General features: G+C 33.2%; 1 protein-coding gene across 1 annotated transcript; it reads left to right on the top strand.

Annotated features, from left to right (window-relative positions):
- The first annotated feature begins 4,619 nt into the window (after positions 1–4,619).
- On the top strand, positions 4,620–10,137 carry LOC106294820 (WAT1-related protein At4g01450-like). The gene is made up of 6 exons (XM_013730495.1): positions 4,620–4,883; positions 5,068–5,130; positions 5,232–5,348; positions 6,805–7,192; positions 7,268–7,419; positions 9,709–10,137. The coding sequence occupies exons 1-6, from the start codon at positions 4,699–4,701 to the stop codon at positions 9,857–9,859; spliced, it is 1,056 nt and encodes a 351-aa protein (XP_013585949.1). The 5' UTR covers positions 4,620–4,698; the 3' UTR covers positions 9,860–10,137.
- The last annotated feature ends 13,859 nt before the right edge of the window (positions 10,138–23,996 follow it).

Below are 23,996 nucleotides of genomic sequence, written 5' to 3'. Positions count from 1 at the left end.
TATTTAAGTAGAGGCCATTCGAATTGGTTTATGCTAAATTTGAGCATCATACTGAGCCTCAAAGGAAAAAATGAGATGGGGAAGTTAAGGTTTTGATTTGAGAATTCTTGTTAATTGGACAAGATTAAGCTGGTTGGTGGATGTTCTGCTTTAGCAGCTTGTCCTGCTTCATCTACATTCTTGTATGCTTTACCTTCCTGTCTGCTTCACCTTCTTGCATGTCATACCACCTCGTGTCCTGTTTCACCAGCTTTATAAGCTGCTTGCTTCAGCTGCTTTTGATGATGCCAAACCGGATGTCGACATTTGTCACTTCCTATGGTTGTTGGTGGCTAAGGAGGTGAGTCAGACCGACCTTCTCCTTTAGCATAAATATGGGAGTTCTGTTTCATTATGAAACCAGAGCTCAAATACGAAACCAATAGAAAAATTAGTTAGACGTCTAGCTTACTGTAGAAGTCCTCGGAGAAAAATTCATGGTCAGTTTAGGTTGGAAAATCTTCGAGTAAGTTATTTTAAGTTTAATTTTTATTTCCAATTTAGTTTTTCATCCTGGATCCAAAATTAGATTTTAGTTTTTCATAATTATGGTCTGCTCATCATAGAATCTATTTTTTTGTCTAGGAGACTCGCAAACCCGATTTGACCCATAAAGCGTCTTTATCTCATTCTGAAAAGTTAAGGTGAGTTGTGGTTATGCTTGTTATTTTAATGAAAAAAAAGTATGATATATTGTTATGTTGAGTGATGGTTATGGTGGTGTTTATATTGATTGTTCATGCTTGAATGAAATATTGTTGGTAGCATGATTAGGTGGTTAGTAAAGTGAATGAACATGACATGTTGTAGTATTGTTAACATAAACTACAGAGCATTACCATAAAACAATTTTGTTTTAATAGGTATAAGTGATAATGATGGTCGTGATTTATGTTGATGATCGTGAATGATATTGGGGTCTTATATTACAAGATATTTTTCCGGGATGAACTAACTATTGAATGTATCTCGGGTTGGAAAGCCTTGAGCTATGTTTATTAGGATATGTGCGTTTAGACATTTAATTGGGGTGTCAGGATTTGTTTTGGAAAACTCAGTTAGATGCTTAGGTACACATCTGTGGCATTTTTTATTTATTCTAAATTAAGTGATTGGTCGTGCATGTTCTTGTTCGATTGTTCACGGCTGATCAAGTCAACTGTGACTTAGACCGGATCGAGGTGTTATAGTCTTTTTTAGCGCTTCTAATTCGGAATGTAACAGAGAGATAGTGGTCGATGGCAACTACAATCTCCTGAAAGTAGATTACCTCTCTTTGAGTCTTTCCACACTTAACCATATCCAATAAATGGTGAATCATTATGCCAAAAACCACCAACGAAACAAATATTTTGTAAGTTAAGGCATGTACTGGATGTAAAACAGGTAGACTAACGTCATTGTCTTGTACCAAGTAAGACATTCATTTTCTACAAGTCAAACATGGGGGAAAAGTCTCAGTCAATGCTTTTGAATATTTTTTACTTTTGATCTTTCAAATAAACCAGACTTTCGGCGATAAAGATCCATATCCTCAGTTAAAACTATTTTTCCTCAAAAATAGGTAATCTATATTTGGAATATATCATATATATTATATTTATCTAAAATTTAAAATAGTTATATATTGTCTTTTCTCTTTCGTCTTAGGGGTTTAATCAAACTCGTTGTAATGTAAATATATATTTAACTATCAGTAAAGGTTTTAGTGGTCCACCAGCGTTTTACACGTGGTCTCTTTCGACCATATTAGTAGGGCTGGACCTAACTCCATTCATATGAAATATTTAAACATGACTCCAACATTTACAATGGTCCCTATTTTCTTAAAAAGAATACATTAGTTTATAAAAGTATGTGTTTTTTAACATAATATATAATGAACCATATTTTTTTTCAAAAAACTGTGTAATAGTTAATTTATTAAATAAGTTATTAGTGTAATATTATGTAAGATATGTACAATAAATATTTTTAAAAATGTTTTTATTTGATTTTTAAAATATTGGATAGGGCCCCCAAATTTGTGAAACCCGGCTCTGCATATCATCATGTCCACCAGTGTTATGGAATATATCAGAAGAGAATAAAACAGTAATTAAGAATAATAAACCCAAATAAAATAGTGTACTGGATTCCATTACACCACTAAGAAATTTTCTAATAGAAGTTAAGTAACTAACGTGTCTTTATTTATTCGCATTCAAGGGTTGGCATTCACTTTGGAAGATCATATATTCCTAATCCTTTTTTATCCTTTTGCTATTTCAACCATGTGCGTTTAAATCTATATATATAAAGTTGGGTTTGCTTCCCTCCTATACTGTCCACGTAGACGAAAACGTCACTAATTCGAGTCTTGAAAAGCCGACACATGTCCGCGTCCAAAACGCGGCGTTTCATTAACTCGGAGTTGGAAATCGTGTGGGCTTTTGGTGTAACTCATAAACATGCGGGAATATTGTTGTGTGGGCTTTAGATCAAATTAACAATAATATTTTTAACAGTATACTTTTATATTTTAGTAAACAAATAATGTTGTGTTCTTCGTCTTATGAATACGTCATAAAAACAGTTCTTATGATATTGTTGATATTCAATCCGATCATACTGGTATGGTAAATTAATGTAAATCAACAAAACCGAGTACGATGATTTTAATTGGATTTACATGTGTCGAAAATATAATAAAATGTTTTTATTTATTTTAATGTGTAAAATCACCCGTAAAAACCAAAAATCCCAGATGAACCAATAGGTTTATAGTATATTAGTGAACGTACATATAAAATGTATAATATTATATAGTGAATACAAAATTGAATTTACTAATTTGATATACATATACTGAGCATTTAACATATGAATAATGTTTTAGCAACAAAAAAACATAGGAATAATTATTTGATTTACCCATTTACATCAATTTATTTTTTAAGTTCCATGATTTCACGATAAATAGTGCTCCTAACTTCTTCTTTTTTCATATAATAGCGCAAACATATTATTATATATTACTCCTACGTAGCTATTTGAATACACGAACACTCACATATTTGAAAATTTTGAACGATTCCATTTGTACGGTAAACTGTTTTATTTCAAAGTATTAATAAACCAATGGAAAAATATATTTTTCAAGATAATTACACGCATCTGCAGCATAAACTCTTTATTACATACGAGCATGAATGCTATAAAAAACGTCCAAGCAATATTATCATTTAATTAAATATATTGTTAATTCATAACGCAAGTTTCCACAGTATTAATAAATTCTAAATTAATAGTAAAACCTATCTAATAAATTCTAAACTTATTTAATATCGATAGACCGTATTCAATTTTAAGAGTGGCTGGGAAGTTGAAGTATGACTTTCATCAGAGAAAACTATCACATTTTAAATAAAACATATACACAGACCAAGCTACTCACACTAGCAAAAAGTTGTTTGGCTTAGATAATATAAGTTTTTCCTTAACATATTTCTCTGGCATGATTATTGCATAATTATATGCGGACATCATTAATCTTATTATATTAGATTGTTCTTCATAGAATAAATAAAGTTAATGCAATATTAATTCAGTCCAAAAATATTTATTAAAAGTAACAACATGATCTCCGAATTTTTTTTATTTACTTTTGTTTATAATATCGTTTTCAATCTACATTTTTTAAAAAAAATACTTCATAAGATTAATATAAATTCATATAAAATAGTTTTTTTAACTTCCCGCCCATAGGGCGAGCCGACCCTAGTTTATTATATAAATAGGTAATTTTTTCTCAGTGTCTACCTCATCAATAAAAAAGAAATTAAATCCAATATTGCTAACTCATTTAGTACATACATATTTATATTTCTAATTTATATTAATATACTTTACAAAACGTAACAATACAAACAGCAAAAAATTTATAATGTTTTATCTAATAGCTACCAAAATTACTAGTTAAAATGACTACAGTTACTTGTAAAAGTGTTCAAATATAAATTAAATTTAAATATTAATTAATATATAAATATAAAGTTATATAAAGTTTCAAACATATACTTTTATTTATATAAATTTGTTTATACTAAGTTAGATTAGAGAACATTATTAAAACATATGCTTTTAGGTATTTTTTTAAACGGTACTTTTTAACGCTGAATAATTATAATATTATAAACTATGAAAAAAATTTCATATTAGTTTACGGCATATAATTCTACCTGGTTTATGACGATTCATGCTTAGTGGTACTATTTTCGCTAAGCTATAGATATTTTGTAAGATTTTTTTTATTAATTCGCAAAATTCCACATTTTAAACAGCGCTTAATTAACGTTGGAAAACAACAGCTGTAGATTAATACGCAAAGTTTTATTGTCCTAAGCTCCTAAAAGAAATTAAATATACAGTTCGGAAATTAAATTGTTTCTGGTGATAAAATTATTTCTTGGCCATCGAATCACTCTTCAAATATTTCTTTTCAAACCAAAAAAATTGCCTCCAACTCAGCATATGTGATCTATATAATCATCTAACTGGTCTCTACTACTCCATCAGTTTATTAAAGAAGAGACAGATAAGAGCAGCAAGTTAGCGAGTTAGGGAGAGAATACAGACTAAGAGTGTGAGACTGGGATACGACACGTTTGATTACTAATCATGGGTTTTATCGATGGAAAATCGGCACCGGTGATAATGATTATCGTGATTAACATGATTAATGGGTTGGTTAACGCTTTGACTAAGAAAGTTCTTGATGGAGGCATTAATCATATGATTATTGCTACCTATCGTTTGGGTATTTCTACATTTTTTCTTCTTCCGATCGCTTATTTTTGGGAACGGTAAATCTAATTTTAAATTTTAATAATTATTTTGCTTCTTAGTCTTCAATCTATATAATATTAACTGCTTAATAAAAAAAATTCAATACTTACTTCCTTATTGATGTTTTATGTGTAGAACTATAGACAGAATCATAATTTTGTGTTTCGGACAAAATAAATACTCTATTTCATATTTGGTCAGGAATACAAGGCCGAAGCTAACAACAAGCGTCTCGTTTCAGCTTTTCGTCAGTGGCCTTCTTGGGTATGTTTTCTCTTAGTCCCTTAGCTCATAATTGCTTACAATTCAGTCCCACTTTTATTGTTAGACTCATTTTCATCTTTATTGAACTATTATTTTGGCAGGGCGAGTTTGATGCAATATTTCTACTTGCTTGGCCTCAGCTACACTTCTGCCACCTTGGGATCTGCTTTCTGGGGCACATTGCCTGCTATAACTTTCATTCTGGCATTAATATTTAGGTAAACTTATTATTAAGCATTATTACAATTTAAGGGATTTTTTAATTGAGAGTTTAAAATGATTACTGTTAAAATCACATTCGTTGTTATTCAAATATGAATTCTAAAATTTTTCTTAAAATTTAGTGTTATTAAACCATTTGCTGTTATTAAAAATAAATTAAGTTATGAAATTTAAGAGGTCCTTATTGATTTTAAAGTGTTTTTTGGAGTTTTAGTTAAAATGGTTAAATTTCAAATCTAATTGTTTTAAATGATATTTTATATTGCTTTAAGTAAAATCATAGTCTTTTCAATTCACATAAAATCATATATAAACTTATTAAAAATCAAATTGCTCCAAATCATTGAAAAAGTTACAGACTTAATACGCCTATATAAGAGTTTTCATACATGTCATCATTTCAAGTGTATAAAAGCATATTTTCAAAGGGTTTCTAACTAGTATGAAAATGAAACTAATAAGGACGAAAAATATAGAAATGTGAGAAAATTATCTTAAATGAGACATTCAAATTTTTTTTAGAAACTCATTTTCACATGTTATTATATAATCGGTTTAGCTTTTTGAACTTAATGATTGAAATTTAATTAAAAAGAAGTAATCATATTATATTTGGTTGGATAGTTAAATATAGTGGGGGTGTTTAATTTGGATTTCGATTTGATTTTCATTTTTTTTCTATTAAGTTTTTATTTATAACGATTAGCTACTACTTTGGTTTGGTTCAGCTCAAAAACTTTTTTGTTGTGTATTTATTCGGCTTTAACCAAAACTTATTATCTTTTTTATATTAAATTTTTGTATTTTTATTTTATATAGTTATAAATCAGATTTATTATAATATAAATTGATTATTTTATTCCAGGTTTTTATTAATCCATTTATTAAATATTATTAATTGCATGATAGTAATTCAAACAAGGACTCATTGAAGAATCATAATTACAAATAACAAAATATTATTGATATTTTTAGTCTTAAATAAATAAAGTTTGACACAAAATTTGCAATATAAGAAAGAAAAATATATTTTATTTAATATCTATGAATATGAGAAAATTAGAATTTAAATAATATAATATTAATAAAATCCAAATTTTAAATAAAAGTTATATCAATAAAATCATTTAAATATAAATAATACTGTTTATATTATATTATTTACATGTAACAACACCATTATCTGCTTTTATATTTTAATCAATCATTTTTCTGTTTTGTTTTTGTTCCATTGATTTATATCTAAAACATATTTATATACAATTTCTTGATAACAACATTTAAACTATATGGTATAAGCAAATTTGAATGTTTTTTTTGGTTTGATTTGGATCAATATGTTTGGTTTTACCGGACTGAGAACTCATATAAATTATCTATCCTATAAATTATCTAATCAATAAATCAATAATAATGCTATTATGTAACACATGTTAATGTTCATTTTTTCAGATTCGAAAAGCTAATTGTGAAAACAAAGGCAGGGTACGGCGTCGTATTTGGAGCTATGATAAGCTTAGCTGGAGCTTTAATTCTTACGTTGTACCAAGGCATTCCATTATCGAACTCTCAGGAACACGCAACGATTTCACACATCCAAAAAGGACATGAGAACTGGATCAAAGGCAGTTTTCTTTTATCCTTAGGAGTTATATTGTTCAGTTCATGGATGCTTATACAAGCCAAGGTCAACGTGAGCTACCCGTGTCCATACTCAGGTACGGTCATTTTATCGGTCTTTGGGACGCTTCAGTGTGCTCTTCTTAGCTTGATCAAGACTAGACATGTGGAAGATTGGATTCTCAGAGACAAACTCACCATCATCACCGTCATTATAGCGGTATGAATACATATATTATGTAAATTTACGACAGTAAAAAATTTATCGTCTATTTGTGTATATATATGTCTATAGGGTGTGGGTGCACAAGGGATGTGTACGGTGGGAATATCATGGTGCATCAAACAACGTGGACCTGTCTTTACATCAGCATTCAGTCCTGTCACACTTATGTTCGCAACCGTGTTCGATTTCTTGATACTTCATCGTATTATTTATTTGGGAAGGTAAAATAAAACTTTGTTTTTAGTTAAAAAAAAATTGTGCAAATCCCCTGAACATTATTTCTAAAGTGTTTAAATTTTTTTACTTATGTGTTATCATTACCATCGTCTTAAAGAGAGATGAGATAACCTAGTGAAAACTATAACATGGTTTCAATCATATAAATATTTTTATATGATAATATAAATTTTTAAATTAAGATAATAGTTAAATATGGTTTACTTATAATTAATTATTGTTCTTTTAAGATTTCTAATAACTAAATTTGGTTGCATACCAAAAATTTAAATTAAATACATAATTATTGTTAAAATACCAAAAACTAACATAACAAAAATATTAGAAATTTTTCATTTAACTTAGAATAAAAGTTAACAAGTTTTGTATCAAACACAAATTAATACGAAAACATTATTTTATCTGTGAAGTGACTTTTTAAAAATTTCTTATATGTCACCACTACATTCAATATAAAGAAAAATAGGATATGGCTTAGTAAAAAAAATACGACATAGCTTCAATTATATTATGACATCTACAAATTTAGTGATAAATACTTTTTAGTAATATTCCTATAATAAGATAATGGTTAAATTTGGATTAATGATAAATATATATATATATATATATATATATATTTGTAATATTTATAATAGCTAAATTTGGTTAAATACCCGAAAATAAATCAAATAAACAATTATTTTTTAAATTATAAAAAGTAATATTAACACAAATATAAGAAATTTTCACGTAACTTAGGATAAAAGTTAACAAGTTTTGTATCAAACATAAACTAATCTAAATTTATTTAAGATTCAAAATTTAATTATAGTTAAATATTTAAAATGTATAATTATACCCATAAATCAACATAGGTAGACGAGATCAATCGAGTTTCTATCTTTTAAGAAAAATAAAAATGATAGTATAATAATTGTTTGTGATATCATCATGGGGAATTTCATGTTTACCACTTTCATGGTACCATTGTTCATGGTACCATTGTTCATTTTTACCATCACTAAATGAACATTTTCAAAAATAGCTTTTTCATTGTTAGAGAATTTTTGTGTAAGATCTTTGTGAGTACTACGGAACAATAGAAGAGAGAGACCACATATAAGAAATCGAGACTAAAAGATGTTTTATTGATGAATTGAGCAGGAACTACAACGGTTGGTGTATAAACCCTAGTTTTAGCCGCTTAACTTTAATCTTTTGCCTCTGAATGTTGATCCTTTATTCTAAGGTGTGGGATCCCCTTATATAGTAGTAGAGAAGTCAGTTGAACATGTCACTCTTCCATATTCGCAAATATGGAAGAATCGCTCTTAGTAGAAAACTTCCATTTTGCCCGGAGGCGGGTTCGGAAGCAGGGGTAGGAGCCGGTTTCTCATATCGAAGGAGTTTGGAGGCCAGTATCCTGCCCGAGGCATGGAAAATAGTTATACCTGAGTATTTTTTCCAAACATTCATTACGCGACAAAAGACTCTTTGCACTTGTTCTCTATACATATAAAAAATAATTATTTAAACAAATAAAAAATAAAATAAAAATAAAAATATATTATGTTTTCAGATTAAATTTTTTTCCAAATTCGACTTTTTATAAAAAAAATTTTGAATTTTTTTGTTACAAAATTGTTTTTTTTTAAATAAAAAAATTATGTTTGAAACTATACTTTAAGTTATTATATTTTAAGTATTTATTTATATATTTATTAGAATTTTAAATTTCACATTCCAAAAACCCTATCTCATCTCTCAACTCTCAATCCTAAGTCTAGATTAGTTAACAATAGGGATATATAAATCTTTTATCCTTCGTTGAAAGTGATGGTAAAAATGGTTATTATAAACAAAAAAGTGGTACTATAAATGTGGTAATTTCACTATTATCATATTCATTCATGAAAACGATTTCATGTGTTTAGTATATAAAACTTCAATTTAAACAAGAATAAAATTTAACAAATTTTGTAAAAATATCTATATTTTATCAAAATTATAATAATTCATTATTTTAACAATACATAAATTAAGAAAACTTTGATTAAAATTTAAAACTATATTAAATTCAAATATATTTAATATGGTTAATTTCATAACTAAACACATTAATTAAGTTTTAAATTTAAATTTAAATTTATATTCAAATTTTATATATATATATTTTTTAAAAAAAATTAAATTTAAATTTTAAATACTTCGTACAGTGTAAGAAACCACTGCGTTAGTGTCAAAACAATCTACACGTTACTAATTCAAATTTTCTTTTGTTATCAATGCAGTGTTGTTGGATCTGTAGTAGTTTTTATCGGTTTATACATATTTTTATGGAGTAAGAGAAAACAAATAGATATCAGTAAAATCACTAAGTTACCTACTACTACGGTAAAAGAAGGAAAGGAAGAAGAAGACCATACAAATGTTAACAATTAGGTTGTCTTTTAGTTATCCCATGAGTACTTTATCTACTTTCCTAAACCCTTTTTTTTATCCAGAAAGATCGATATGACCTACGAATCAACTATGAAGAAGATACGAAAGTGGTCATTTGATTGTTATTGGAGTATATTATCGTGTGTGTTGCAGTGTTAACCTTTTGGATTTTACTTTCCAGTGACTTAATCTGGATATTGTAATATTTATAAAAAAAAAAATATTTCTTTGGACAATTTTCAATTAGAAGATTTCTTTAGTATGAATCACTAATGGAGAGAGAGAGAGAGAGTTGTGACCTTCCTTTACCGCCACCATCACTGCTCGACGCAACACCACCACCTCCACCATCTCTCCTCAACTGGTTTTCAGGCGAGAATAAAGGAGATGAGAAAGGAGCTTGTGAAGATTGTTTGAAGAATCACGGAAGAGGAGAAGAAGAGAATCTGATAAAGTGGTGAAGGAAAAAGAGAACGAAAAGAAAAGGAGGAGTTGAAGACGAGAGAAAAAAAATTTGTTTTATAAGAGATGATTAATCATTGTTGAGATAAAAAACGGACACGACGAATTTAACATCCAAATATCCGTAAAAAAATAGCATGAACGTTTTTACGAAAAGTATTCTTCATAAAGATTACTTTTACGAAGAGTCTTGCGGTGAAATATTGCACTAATCTTGGTTCATTCATCGAAACTAAACACTCGAAGCCCAAGAACACGTTCAAAGAACATCGGAAAAGGATCCAAACAAGGTCGCCGCGTAGCGACCGACCAAGCCATCTGGTCGGTCGCTGTCGCAACGTAGCGACCGATCCGCAAACGAGTCAGTCGCTACATAGCGACCGACCAAGCCATCTGGTCGGTCGCTACGTAGCGACCGACCAAGCCATCCGCTCGGTCGCTACGTAGCAACCGACCAAGCCATCCGGTCGGTCACTACGTAGCAACCGACCTGCGAACGAGTCGGTCGCTACGTAGCGACCGACCAAGCCACTCGGTCGGTTGCTACATAGCGACTGATCCGCAAACGAGTCGGTCGCTACGTAGCGACCGACCAAGACGTTCTTTTGGTCGCTACGTAGCGACCGTTCCATCGCGGACCCGGTCGTTACGTAGCGACCGCATTGTCTCGGACATCGATCAACGGGTACGACCCAAATCTGTGCATTCTCGTCTGTTCCTCAATGCCAGCTCCCATGTACCACAACCATATCATTTCTCTCTCCCATCGATTGGAGTTATCACTAAAACTTTACGATAAAAATCTCGGAAAATTTATTTTTATCGATAAAAATCGTAATAAACGTTTCGAATTGAAAGACGGCCCAAATAGGTCTAAAACATGATTAAAAACCCACTTACGATTTTAAAGAAAAGCCCATAGATACTATGGCGGTTTATACTTAGTCCGCAAGAAAAGATAAACGTCAAATTTCCGCAGATAAATGTTAAGTTTCCGCAGATAATCATGAAGATCGAGAAAAATAAAATATCTCCATTTTCGGGTTATGACGGCTTAAGGGTAGAAGAGGAAAGCTCAAACCGACCTTGGAGGGAGTATATAAGGAGTCCTAGGCGAGAGGCACAAGGAGAGAACTTTTTCAGAGCAAACTTAGCATTTAGAGCAAACTTAGCATTTAGAGCAATTAGACAACTTTCTGTTTTTGTTATTTCGAGCTGCGACTCAACTAGGTTCTGCATTCTTAGGTTATTAGAAGTAGGGAACTCGCCGACAGCTCTTGTAGCCCAGGCTACAACCTTGTTGTAAACGCTCATACGCAAATTTAGAATAAGATCTATTTTGTTCTCTTTACGATTTCTATTTCTTTTCGTCTTTACTTTCGTGTTCTGATTGCTTGGCGTGTGATTTAGCAGATACCCGGGATCTCTGGGAAATTAGGGTTTTCCTAACTTTCCTTATTTAAACGGAAATCGATAGTGCGAATTTCGGTTCCCACGATCTTTTATAGAACACTTGTCCCATGATCAGTATTATGTTTGTCCTAGTCACCAGTACACATGTTTTTTTTCTGGGTGTAATTATGAATGTGTGTCGATCATTTAATCTACTATAAATAGTAGTCACTTTATTTACAAGAGAAACATGAAAATATAAAAAAGCACAAGTCTTGTTTTTCTCTCTCTCTCTCATGATTTTTCTTCTCCAAACACAAACAACATATATAAAATATTATAATAAACACTAATATATAAATATATTCTCACTTGATCTTTTAATGAATTTCATTTAATTTAATTTAATTATTGTTCTGGAGTGATATACTAGATCTTCTCTGTTTAATTTTTGGGATGCTAGACGTTGCCTTCTACAGTTTATCGTTATGGTAGGCTATGTTTTCACTATCAAAGGATTACATAGTAGGTTTCACCACTGTGAATAAAAAGGATCAAAATAGTATAATGTATATCTACGGACCATATGGAAGGTTTTGCCTTCTTGAATATAAAAAGATTCAAAATGGTAGACTATGTTTCTTCGAACCATATAGAAGGCTTTGCCTCATTGAATAAAAAAATTGTCAAAATGGTAGACTATGCCTCCTCGAATCTGTGGAAGGTTTTGCCTCTCCAAATAAAAAAAAAGATCATTATGGTAGAGTATGTCTCTTCGGATTATGTGGTAGGAATGCCTCCAATTTTCTTTACGTTTTTTAAATTTCTGCAGTTAGTTTCCGCATTTAAATTCTCTTCTTTATTATGTTTTTACATTACTGTTTTATTAATACATTCATCATGTCAAATTTAACTAATCTCGAAATAAATGTCATTGATATTACTGAGAATAATTATATGACCTAGGTAGTTGGTGCAAAGATGGTCTTACGTGGGAATGGCAAACAGGTTGATCCGTCTCGTCCCGTCCCGTATCGCAGCGGGTTCGTATGGAAGCGGGTCACAGCGGGTCAAGCCCGCGGGCTGCGGTCTTCAGAATGGCTGACCAAACCCGTGCCGCAAAATATGTAGACCTTTGCGGATCAGCCCACGGGACGTCCGATCTTGAACTGCCTGCACATGAGATAGACTGTGTTATGGACCGACGTATTATGTTATGGTACTAGCTCTGCCATTCAAGACTAGCTCGTTTTAGCTAAAGTACATAAGTAACTTCAGTACTTTAAAGATGAGAATTAGCAAACAACAATAAAATGGTTCAGGGTACGGATTGGCATCAACACACATGAAATTGAAGCGAAATAAGTTCATAACCAAAGAAAGCACACAGATGACTACTCTGTTTGTAGCTAGCTACTTTCAATCACAATATAGCAATATTAAGCTCTTTATCACAATACAAAGCAAACACACAGAAGACAAAAAATAAAAAAAGCTTAACAACTTAACAACAAAATAATTTAATTGTAAAAACAGAACAATTCAGTTCAACATTACAAAAACTTAACAACAAATCAAATCTTAAAGCATTTTCAGGTATTCAACAAGGTTTCTACTCATGACCCGACAAGGTTGTCTTCTCAAGGGTGAAGACCCGACAAACAAACAAACACTCAAATTGACAAACAAACAAACAACTAAATAAATTCCTTAGATTGAAGATTCACATATAGCCAGAGACCAACAAATAATGTAACCATTTCATCAGAACTAGTGAGAAGATGAAGCAGGTAAAGGCAAACTCTGGCGTTGAGAACGGTTTCAAAGAGATGAGAAGAAGATTCGTGGTGGTGTTTTGAAACTCCAAAGTGATGAATTAGACGAGTGACTGAGTGAGGAAGAAAACAAGGTCTGGTAGTGAATCGGAACTAGAAGGTGCAGAACAAGACAATTCATAGTGGACTGGAGGTGGATCGAAGAGTCGCCTCTCGGTGAAGAAGAAAACACGAAGAGTCAACAGAATTCACGGGTTTACGGGTGTCCCGCTGTACATCCAAGGCCATTCCGCTTTTGACCAAGTCGCATTTCAACCTGTCCCGCAAGGCCCACTTTTTTATGGGCCTAAAAATGTCGGCCTTAACACGCCCAACAACAGTAATTATTGGGCCAGACCCGCACTCCAGGTTTCCAATTGCCATCTTTAGCCCTAAGAAGAAAATGAGCTTTTAGAAATCATTGATAATTTGAAAATTTTATCGGATGAGAAAGGGATATTTTACACAATTTCAGTGATGGTTTATAAGATAAGATGTATCATGAGAAAAGATCTTGGAGATCTTTGAGTGATTAAATCTTTGAAATATGATTCACCAGATAGTTGGAGTTGATGTAAGTCCTCCGTGTAAATTGAATACAAAGAATGAACTTGTGATAATTAACCATCATGCCTGTTCTAATGGATCTGATCCACTCTCTCAAGTGAATGTTACATTATCCAGTTATAATACTTAGAAAGGACGAGGACGTGGATGCAGTAGAAACCGCTATCGTGGTCAAGGATGAAAAAGATAATTCCATCTTTATGACGAAATAAATAAAAGAAACCATCATGAGAGATGAATCATAATGTTTATAAATTTCATTGGATATGATTTCTTTAAGACGACCCCAAATCATGATCCCACACTAATGAAAACTCCATGGGAATCAGCACTTGAAGGTTGGTAAATGGATAGGCTTTGAATCGAATAATCGATCAAAGGAAGGTGGAACGAAGGGTCACACAAAGGTTTCAGAAGACCTTTGAGTCACCCATTCCTAAGCCCAATGATATGACGCACCAACAAATCCTAGGAGGATTTGTTGCTCGGATTCACAGACCTCACAGTAGAAGTACGATGTCCATACAGACAAATGATTCAACAAGTCTAAGAAAATGTTTTATTTGATAAAAAAAGTTGAATGATCTGAAATTAAACATACAATGGATTTAAATAGAAAACAAATAAGGCTTGCATGTCTACCTTGGAAACAACACAAGGCTTGCATGACAGCTTTGAAATAGATAAAAGCAGAGATTGCAATTTGGAGGATTGGCTGCGGCCGGGCCCGTTAAGCTCTGCAGCGGGGCGGGATTGGGCATGAAGATTCAGGCTCATTTTCTTAGTGGGCCTAGATGGATAGAGACTGTGCGGGATGGGCTCAAATGAGCCTGCGGGAAATTGAGGATCCGCATCATTCTCTCCAGTAGTCTCTTCACCTGAAAAAAATGAGCAGGGTGAGAGAAATGTGATTCAGAGTAGATCTTTGCCGATGATGGTTCTTGGGGAAGCTCTGGTGATGGCGTTTGAGCTCCGACGGTTGTTCTTGTGGTACCTACGTCTTCGATCTGCACCATCAGAGGCTCACCGACAAATCAAAAGAAGTTTGGATCACTGACAAGCTCTGACAGTGGTTCTTGTGCTCCGGCGATGACGATTCAAGCTCCAATACTTTAGTAAGTTTTTTTTTTCTTTTTTGCTTAAAACATCGATTAATATATCAAACTTCTTTTTGAAGTTTTCATTGTGATGAAACTATGGCTAATCTCTTGATTTATTTGTCTATCCAAGTGCCCGTGTACATGAGATGGCAAAAAAGAGGAAGCTTATGTCAGTTGAAGAAGCTTGTGTCTTAGCAAGAAGAACAATTTACCATACGACGTTCCGTAATGGAGCCAGTGGTTTAGTTATCTCAAATGTGATACCAAACTTTCAAGATACTAAATATTTGGCTCATATAATAATATTCGTCTCTTGTCATATGATCAGTGTACAATGTGGGTCCTAATGGATGGAAAAATTGTCAGGAGACGATATTGACGAGCCTTGAAAATAAGCTCGACAGAATGGAGATTGTTTTAATGTGTAAGCTCCGGTGATGTTTGTTCTGTTTCTGGTTATTTTTGTATGTTTCTGTGTACGCTTGTCTTGTTCTATCTGCTCCATTCCTCAGCTATGCTCCATTCCTACGATTCCCAATGCTTAGGCTGAGCATCATTGTGTTTAACTGATTCATAGAATGATTTATGTTGTGTTCTCATCTCTATTGGTCTCTTCTTCTTGCAGGTGATATACACAGGTGTTGATGAAGATCAGAGCCCCGCGGGCCTGAACTGACAAGGCTTGTGCAAGTCGCGGGTCGGGATTAGGCAGCACTTCTAGGGACCGCATCCCGCGCGAGCCTGTACTGCCAAGACCCGCATTGACCGTGTACCGCGGCGGGCAGGCACCGTGTACCGCGGCGGGCAGGACAAGGCAGGTCGGTACAACCCAATTGCCATCACTAGATAAAAGCATAAAGTAAAAAGACTTAAATGAAGTAGGTGCTGGTTGAGACAATGGTGGTTGCAGCCTTCTCCTCATGAATTTCGACCAAGCTTCTTCTTCACTCTTCTTAGCCCATTGTCTTGATAAAACACAAGCCCAAATCCTCATTTAAAAGCCCAAAATGTTCATCATACAACCCATAAGCCAAGCCGTCATTTGATTTGTTTTTGCTCCTGATCTGGGTTACATCATTCCCTCCTATTTTAAGAGGATTTGTCCTCAAATCTGTCATAGTGTTTAGAACCAATGGCCATGAGAGTCATCTCACAAGATCGCCTTGGTTCACTGCCTTCGGGTTCACAAACCTAGCTAAATATCACGAAAGATGGAAGAGTTGTCTTTGTTAAGCTTTAGAAGGGATGATCACTTGGCTTCTCGCTGAACTCTTTTTTTTCTTTAAGAAGATGGAAAGATGAGAATGATGAATGACAGAAGTGAACAACGAACCCTAAAGTGTGGTCAGATACCAAATAATGAAAACCGCTCGGCAATCGACATTTGAAGGTTGGTAAATGGATAAGCTTTGAATCGAATAATTGATCAAATGAAGGTGGAACGAAGGGTCAAATAAAAGGTAGCATAAGCCCGAGGATATGACGCACCAAGACGACCTAGGAGGATTTTTTTCTCAGGTTTACACACCTCACAACAGAAATACGATGTCCATACGAACAAATGATTCAACAAGAGTAAGAAAAAGGTTTATTTGATAAAAAATGTTGAATGATCAGAAATAAAACATCCAATGGATTTAAATAGAAAAAAATAAGGCTTGAATGTCTACCTTGGAAACAAAACAAGGCTTGCATGACAGCCTTGAAATAGATTAAATACATAAAATGAAAAACACTTAAATGAAATAGATGCTGGTTGAGACAATGGTGGTTGCAGCCTTCTCTTCATGAGTTTCGACCATGCTTCTTCGTCACTCTTCTTTTCCCATTGCCTTAATCAAACACATGCCAAATCCTCATTTAAAATCCCAAAATGTTCAGCATACAACCCATAAGACAAACTGTCATTTGATTTGTTTCTGCTACTGATCAGGGTTACATCACACACTAAAGGATTTGAAACATAAATCATAACCCAAAATGAGTAACATGATATGTTTTGGTTCTAAAAAGGGATTCAGTTCCAGATGGATGGTCATGATGTGTAATTATCTCGAGGGGGAAAACTAAATAATTCAAGTGAATGAAACATCCAAAAGTTTATATTCGCACTCGAAAATGAACTAGATAAAGTAAATTCAAATATGATAAAATAATATCTCCATGATCGGGTATTAACATGTAGTTGTGCTTGTAATAAAGGCATATGCAGTAAAAAATGAGATATATGGAATAATATAGATATGTTTGCAAGGTGGCTAGAAGCATATATGCAGCAGATAAATAAGATACGTGAAATGGATTATCATAGAAAGTTATGGATCCTCAAATAAAAATGAATATGAACCTGAAGTTCATAGGATAATCCATTTACATAATTGACTACCAGACATAGTCAAATTTGTGAAATCCCATATTCCATCTGAAAAGATACCAATAAGAATATAAGTCCTGGAAGAACAGTTTATAAATATATGGCACTTAAGAAATGTGATAGATTGTTTTGGTTCCAAAGAATCCTCGAAAATAAAAAAATATATGAATAGAGGATAAATTTCCTGAAGAGGCCGTTGGTATAGTTAAAATTATAATCAGGTACTGGAGTGAATCATTGATTATGATAAAGAGATACTTGATTAACCATATCATTACATGTAAAAAAATGGAACCAAAAACAAAATATATTGTCCACCAATAAATGAGAAAGCGCGCTATATACATGAAGATCATGGATCTACCTCTATGTATGAGTGTACAAAGAAATGATTGACCAAAATTGAAATGAGGCAATCAAGTCTATATAGAGCTTGTAAGAAAAACAATAAATTCTTGGACTAGAAGTCCAAACATCTAAATGGTATATATTTCTCCAGAGAATGAAATGAAAAATGATGTTGCGGTATGATAAACGTCTTGTTACAGGGTTAGTGGAGAAAATTATATAGATGCAATATATTTGATATGTCTGGCATGACATAAAACTTGAGTTGCATCTTAATATTTAATAATCCCTGAAGAATGAGTGATATCAAAAATTATGTTACCGGGAAACAAACATTGGTTGCGACTTCTTTGAATCATGCAAAAACTATTGTTCCTCAGAAAGCATGTCGAGAATATGTGTGTCTTAGGTCAATGAGTCACAATATACGAGAAGCAAGTGGAATAGTTATTAAGAAGGAACCTACAATTCTTTTTGAAAATAACTCGGCTTGTTCCGTTCAACTCAAAGAAGGCTATATCAAAAGCGACATAACAAAGCACATCTCTCCAAGTTTTTTTTCATACACACAAAAACTCGAGAAAAATCAAGAAATAGACATCGATTTTGTATGGTCTTGCAATAATCCTGCTGACTTGTTCACAAAGACTCTTCCCACTACAACATTTCAAAAACACCTTTATAATATTGGAATGTGCATGACTTATGAAATAAAAGGTTTGTCTATTTTATCTAGGAAGAGATTACGTCACTGTACTCTTTTTCTCTTATGATGGTTTTTATTTCATCGGATTTTTCATGTTTTTTAACGATTAGTACGTAGTACAAGATGAATATTCAAAGAGGAGTTTTATAAAAGATGATTGATCATCTATAGAACACTTGTCCCATGATCAGTATTATGTTTGTCCTAATCACCAGTACACATGTCCTTTTGTATGTAATTATGGGACTGCGTCAATCATTTCATCTACAAATAGTAGAGTCACTTCATTTTTAAGAGAAACATGAAAATATAAAAAAAACGCAAGTATTGTTCTCTCCCTCTCTCACGTTTTGTTCTTCTCCAAACACATTACAATATATATTATAATATTATTATAAACATTAATATAAAATATATTCTCACCTGATATAAATTCACAACAAGTTGGTTAATTTGTGGTTTTTAGATTCAAGTGAGCCAATGGTTGATATTGTGATACTTGCCAAGCCCAATTGACTAATGATAATTAAATTTTGTAAAGTTGATTTTGCGAGGGATTTATTTTCGTCAAAAATTTGCGAGGAAATTGCAAGGTATTCCTCCCAAACCCACACAAATTTGTGATGAGTTTTTCAGAAATCTTTTCCAATTTCTTAGTAAAATAGAAAATGGGGTTGAAGGGTGTAATTTGGGGTTTTGTTTCATTTTTGGTGGACTAATATATATTTTATGTATTTGGTTTTCTGAAAAGTTATTTAACGTAAAAATATGTTTAAATCTTCCTGAAAATTTAGTTGATGTACATTGACTGTATAGATTATAGGGTTTTGATGTTAAGAATTTCGCAATATCAAATGTCGGTAATTGATTTCATAACCTTAGTCGATTAAGTTTCCAAAAAAATATTTATTGGTGTACATGTTAAAAATAAAATGTGTTCTCCAACACCAAAATCTTTGACAAAACCCTAAACCATTCTAAGTTCTGCAAACATGAATTTGCGAGGGAATTGAGAGGGATCCCTCGAAAATCTGTCACAAATCCACATGTCTGTATTTTAGGGTTTTGTTATGTCTTCGGTGTACTAATTTGTATTCTCTGTATATGGTTTCAAAAAAGAGTTAAACGTAATTTTTTAAAAAACTTTTCGGCAAATGATTTGAAGTATATTGATTGTAAAAAAAATATAGGGTTGGTGTTTAGTACTTCGTAATATTAGTTCAAGTGTCTGAAATTGAATTCATAATTGTAGTTGATTATTATTTTTTTTCAAAAATATTTATCGACATAAATATTAAACACTATTTGTTTCAATTAAGTATATTATATGACACCAAAAGTTTTGATGAAACTCCGAACCGTTCAAGTGTGGGAAACATAGATATATGAAAAAATTGCAAGGGTCCCTCACAATTGTTTTGCAAATTTGCGAAAAAATTACGATGCACCATGATTAACAAGCAAATTCCCCGAAAATCCCATGCAAATTTGTGACGGATTATTTTTCTAGCACAATTACGAGGGATTAGGAGGGGAATGATAAATTTTCTCGCAAATTTTTAAGGCAATATTAGAATTTTCTTCCAGATCCGTTGCAATTTTGTGAGTGAAAGATTCCCTTGCAAATAAGTTTTTTTTTCTCTTGTAGTGAATATACATCAATCAATATATCAGCTACCAAATCATGTAACAAACCATGTATCATCACACCATGTAGAGTTGCCAATTTGGAAAGCAATCCGCGGGCCAAGTGAAACACCCCAACCCGGAAATATTTTAAAAATACTTTCAAATTTTAAAGTAAAGATCGAGTCAAATTTTAACAATGAAATAAAGAAACACTACTACTTTATTAATGAAATACAAGACAAATACTGAACAATTTTTTTGTCTACGGGGAGAATATCTTTATCCAAGTTCAAAATACTGTTTCCCGATGGTCTTTATAGTCTCGCACTCCGGTCCACACAATTAACCATATCTGCATCGCACAAGGAGGCATGAGTATCAAAATTGCTCAGTGAGGACGCTTAAAACCGCCCACATGCAACTCAATAATAAAATAATCAAATTCCACGTTTCATTCTAACAACCTAATAATATCATTCGATCAACCTAGAAATTTGTTTCCATCATTCGTTACTTAGCCATTTTCCAGTTACTTATCCATTTTTATGCATTCAAACCTAACAACCTATCATCCGGTTATATTATTCCTTTACTTTAGCATTTCTTAACATTCTTACTCGAAGGTCCATCAACCTGCGTCCGTAGCCAAACCTGCGGCCGTAGCCAAACCTATGATCCGTCGGTCCATTACGGGCCATAGTCAACCTGCGGCCGAAGCCAAACAGCGACCTGAAGGTCCATAACGGCTCATAGCCAACCTGCGACCCGAAGGTCCATAACGGCTGAAGCCAACATACACGGCCAGAAGCCAAAACATGATCATAACGTCTTTAGGTCTCTAAGCCAAAACATACTTTCCTTATTTAATTTCATTTCTTAATCATGTACTTTAGTTTCAATCTTCTATTCCCGTAATTTTCTTAATTATTCTCATCCTTAATTCATTTCTATAACGTTTTCCACTTAACATACCCATTCTTTTCAAGATCAATTCTACATTCGTTTACGCAAACATATCCATTTAAGCATATCATCGTCACAACAAACTAACATGCAATTATCCTAAGGAGGTAAGAAGATTCTTCGATCCTAGAGAATCATCTTGAAGAACGATAAATGAATTTTCCATAAATAATTCCCCTAACACATAATCTTCATCCTAACGAGCCAACTCTGACCAATATACAAATTACTAAGCTGCCACAAATCACACCCTCATAATCTTCGTCCTAAATCTCTAGGATTCGAAGACTCTGAACTATCTAGTGTTTTTGACAAAGAACTCTTTAGCTCCTCCTCCTTCGACCCCTCTTCTAAAACTTCTCTTTCTATCAACTCGTTCCTGCTCTGACTTTGATATAAACACGTTTTTCTTGGTTGTGTGAAAATTGAAAGCTCAATGGGTCCTTAAGCTTCCTCACCAACCCAGTCACTTAATGCCAGTTTCCTTATTTGGATTGGTAAAAGATCCATCAATGGCTTAACTTGATATCTATGATTCTTTCCTTAGTGGACTCTCGCAGATCCGACCTTCCTTTTGTATAATCCCGCAATGATAGGTAGTCAAACTTTTCTTACTTGGAACCCGGTATTGTCCAGTAGCCGAACATCACTTAATTGGCCTTGCGGTCTCGATATTTATTTACGTATGTTCCGATCATTATGTGATCGGTTTACTGTAAATAAGCCCATTTCAATCTCATTCAATGAGCTTATTATAGATCTGACACTTAGTTAAATAAAGCTTAGTCTTCCAACCATCATGAATCCAAGTGTTTCCACACCTAAAGAAAAAAAATACTTTTCCAGTAGAATTAAACCTCTCGCGATCTATCTCTTTTAAAAATAAAATACTCCGAGAGTGGGTCGTTACATCTAACCCGTAGAAAGCCCATGAATGGTAGGTTTTGGCAGAGATATTCTAGGCCCATTTTGGAGTGGGCCTTGGGGGGCAAGGCTCATGCGGTTTGGGCCATTGCGGGACGTGCCTGATTTGGTTTTGCGGGAAAGAAAGAACCCTCAAAACTTCCTCATTTCGTAGCTCCACCTGAAAAAAACAAGAGAGAGTGTGAGAAAAGCGATTAAAGTTCTCTAGAGTCACGACTTCCACCGACAAAACTCTAGGAGCTCCGTTGTAATACACCTGGTCTTAATGGATAAGTCAACAAAAAGTCAATAACTTGGTATTGATCAGAAGTTGTAGTAGTATGACATTAGAATACATGATTAGAGGTTTGGTCGAAGAAGATTGAAGATTGGTCGAGTCGAAATCGAATTGGCCAAGGAGAAGACCCGAGGATGCGATATGGATCAAAATAAGACTCAATACTAATCATCAATGTGGATCAAAATAAGACATTTGGTCAAGTAAGGATCCAGTTGGTTTGAGTGGAATGGCAAATGGTCGATAAAGGTTTTGGAGATGGTCGACTAATATTATTGGTAATGATCGAAGGATGATATAAATCCAGGAGTTTGGGAGTCAAACTAGGAACATATCCTAAGGTATTTTGAGGAAACGCCATGGTGTTTTGTCCAGGAAAAACTAAGATGGTTTGGAGGAACCTAGGTTTGGTATCGATATGGTCGAAATCGGCTAATTGGGTGAGATGAAATCCAAATGAAGATGTGAAAGCGTGATCTATAGACTCAATAGTGTCTTAAAAAAATATGAACTCTCAAATCATGTGAAGAAAAGTCAAGAAATGTTAACCAAGTTCAAAGGTGTAGATTGTGCCACATGGCACCTCCCGGTCCGACGGTTGAGATCAAGCCACGTAATAAAATTCTTTCAATGCAAGGTATGATGTGGATTAAATAAAGAGATTTTATGATAAAAAAATGAAGTACAAAATATGCAAGGAGGGCTTCTAGACATCAAGATTCTTTTTGTTCACAAAATCTGAACATTTTCATCTAAGGGAGAAATGAGTGAAAATGAATAACTAGGAGGTAACACACGACATCTAAGGAATAAATAGGACCTTTAGAGACTATTTAGGTCAGTATGAATCCACATTAGAAAAGGTTAATTGCATGGATATGTTCATTTACCAAAATAGGTAAAAAAACACATTTGGTGCCAAGGAAGAAAACTTGGTGGAGATATGTCATGCACGAAGGAGGGAATGCATATGTTCATTGCACAAATGATAAGGTCTATACTGAGAATGATGAGCAGACCTAGGTCATAGGCTCAACACATGTTATGGTGAAGAGTGGATTTTGGACTGAAAATGGGATATGTGGCAACTTGACTTGGAGATCAAGTTTTTCAACAAAATTTTGTACAATGAACCTTGGTAAGTAAGAGCATCTGCAGTGATAAATTTATGTACCCTAGTCTCTTAACATAACTATATTAATATGGTAATAGATAATTAAAGTTTAATGCTTTAAAATTTGTTGTCTTGTATGAGAAATGACACATGTAGAAAACATTTCTCACAATAAGGTGTAAGTTTCTTTTTAACGAATCGATTCTCTTCCTTTTAGGCTTCTCATTCTTACTTTTTTCTTTTATATTAATACTTTTGTTGAGGTACTCATGCTAAATTTGACCGTTACAGATGTCCTAAGTGGATTTTTTTCTAGAAGATGGGACGCAAAGGAGTTGTGAGTCATCAGTCTCCATTAATGCATGCTAAGAAGGCATTTTGTGGTGACACTTCAAAGGACACTTGTCAAGGCTTCCCCATGCATTCCCTGACTATAAGTACTCTCCTTGTCTTTAAATTAGAAATTT

This window comes from Brassica oleracea, chromosome C1, assembly GCF_000695525.1.
Source record: "Brassica oleracea var. oleracea cultivar TO1000 chromosome C1, BOL, whole genome shotgun sequence".
NCBI lineage: Eukaryota > Viridiplantae > Streptophyta > Magnoliopsida > Brassicales > Brassicaceae > Brassica > Brassica oleracea.
The sequence above is the reverse complement of the archived record's forward strand: the minus strand, read 5'-3'. Positions and strand labels throughout refer to the sequence as shown.

Excerpts from the sequence above, each read along its gene's own strand:
- LOC106294820 (XM_013730495.1), top strand. The coding sequence starts at position 4,699 with ATGGGTTTTATCGATGGAAAATCGGCACCGGTGATAATGATTATCGTG. Across the intron at positions 4,884-5,067 it reads ATCGCTTATTTTTGGGAACG|GAATACAAGGCCGAAGCTAA; the intron begins GTAAATCTAATT and ends ATATTTGGTCAG. Across the intron at positions 7,193-7,267 it reads TCATCACCGTCATTATAGCG|GGTGTGGGTGCACAAGGGAT; the intron begins GTATGAATACAT and ends ATATGTCTATAG.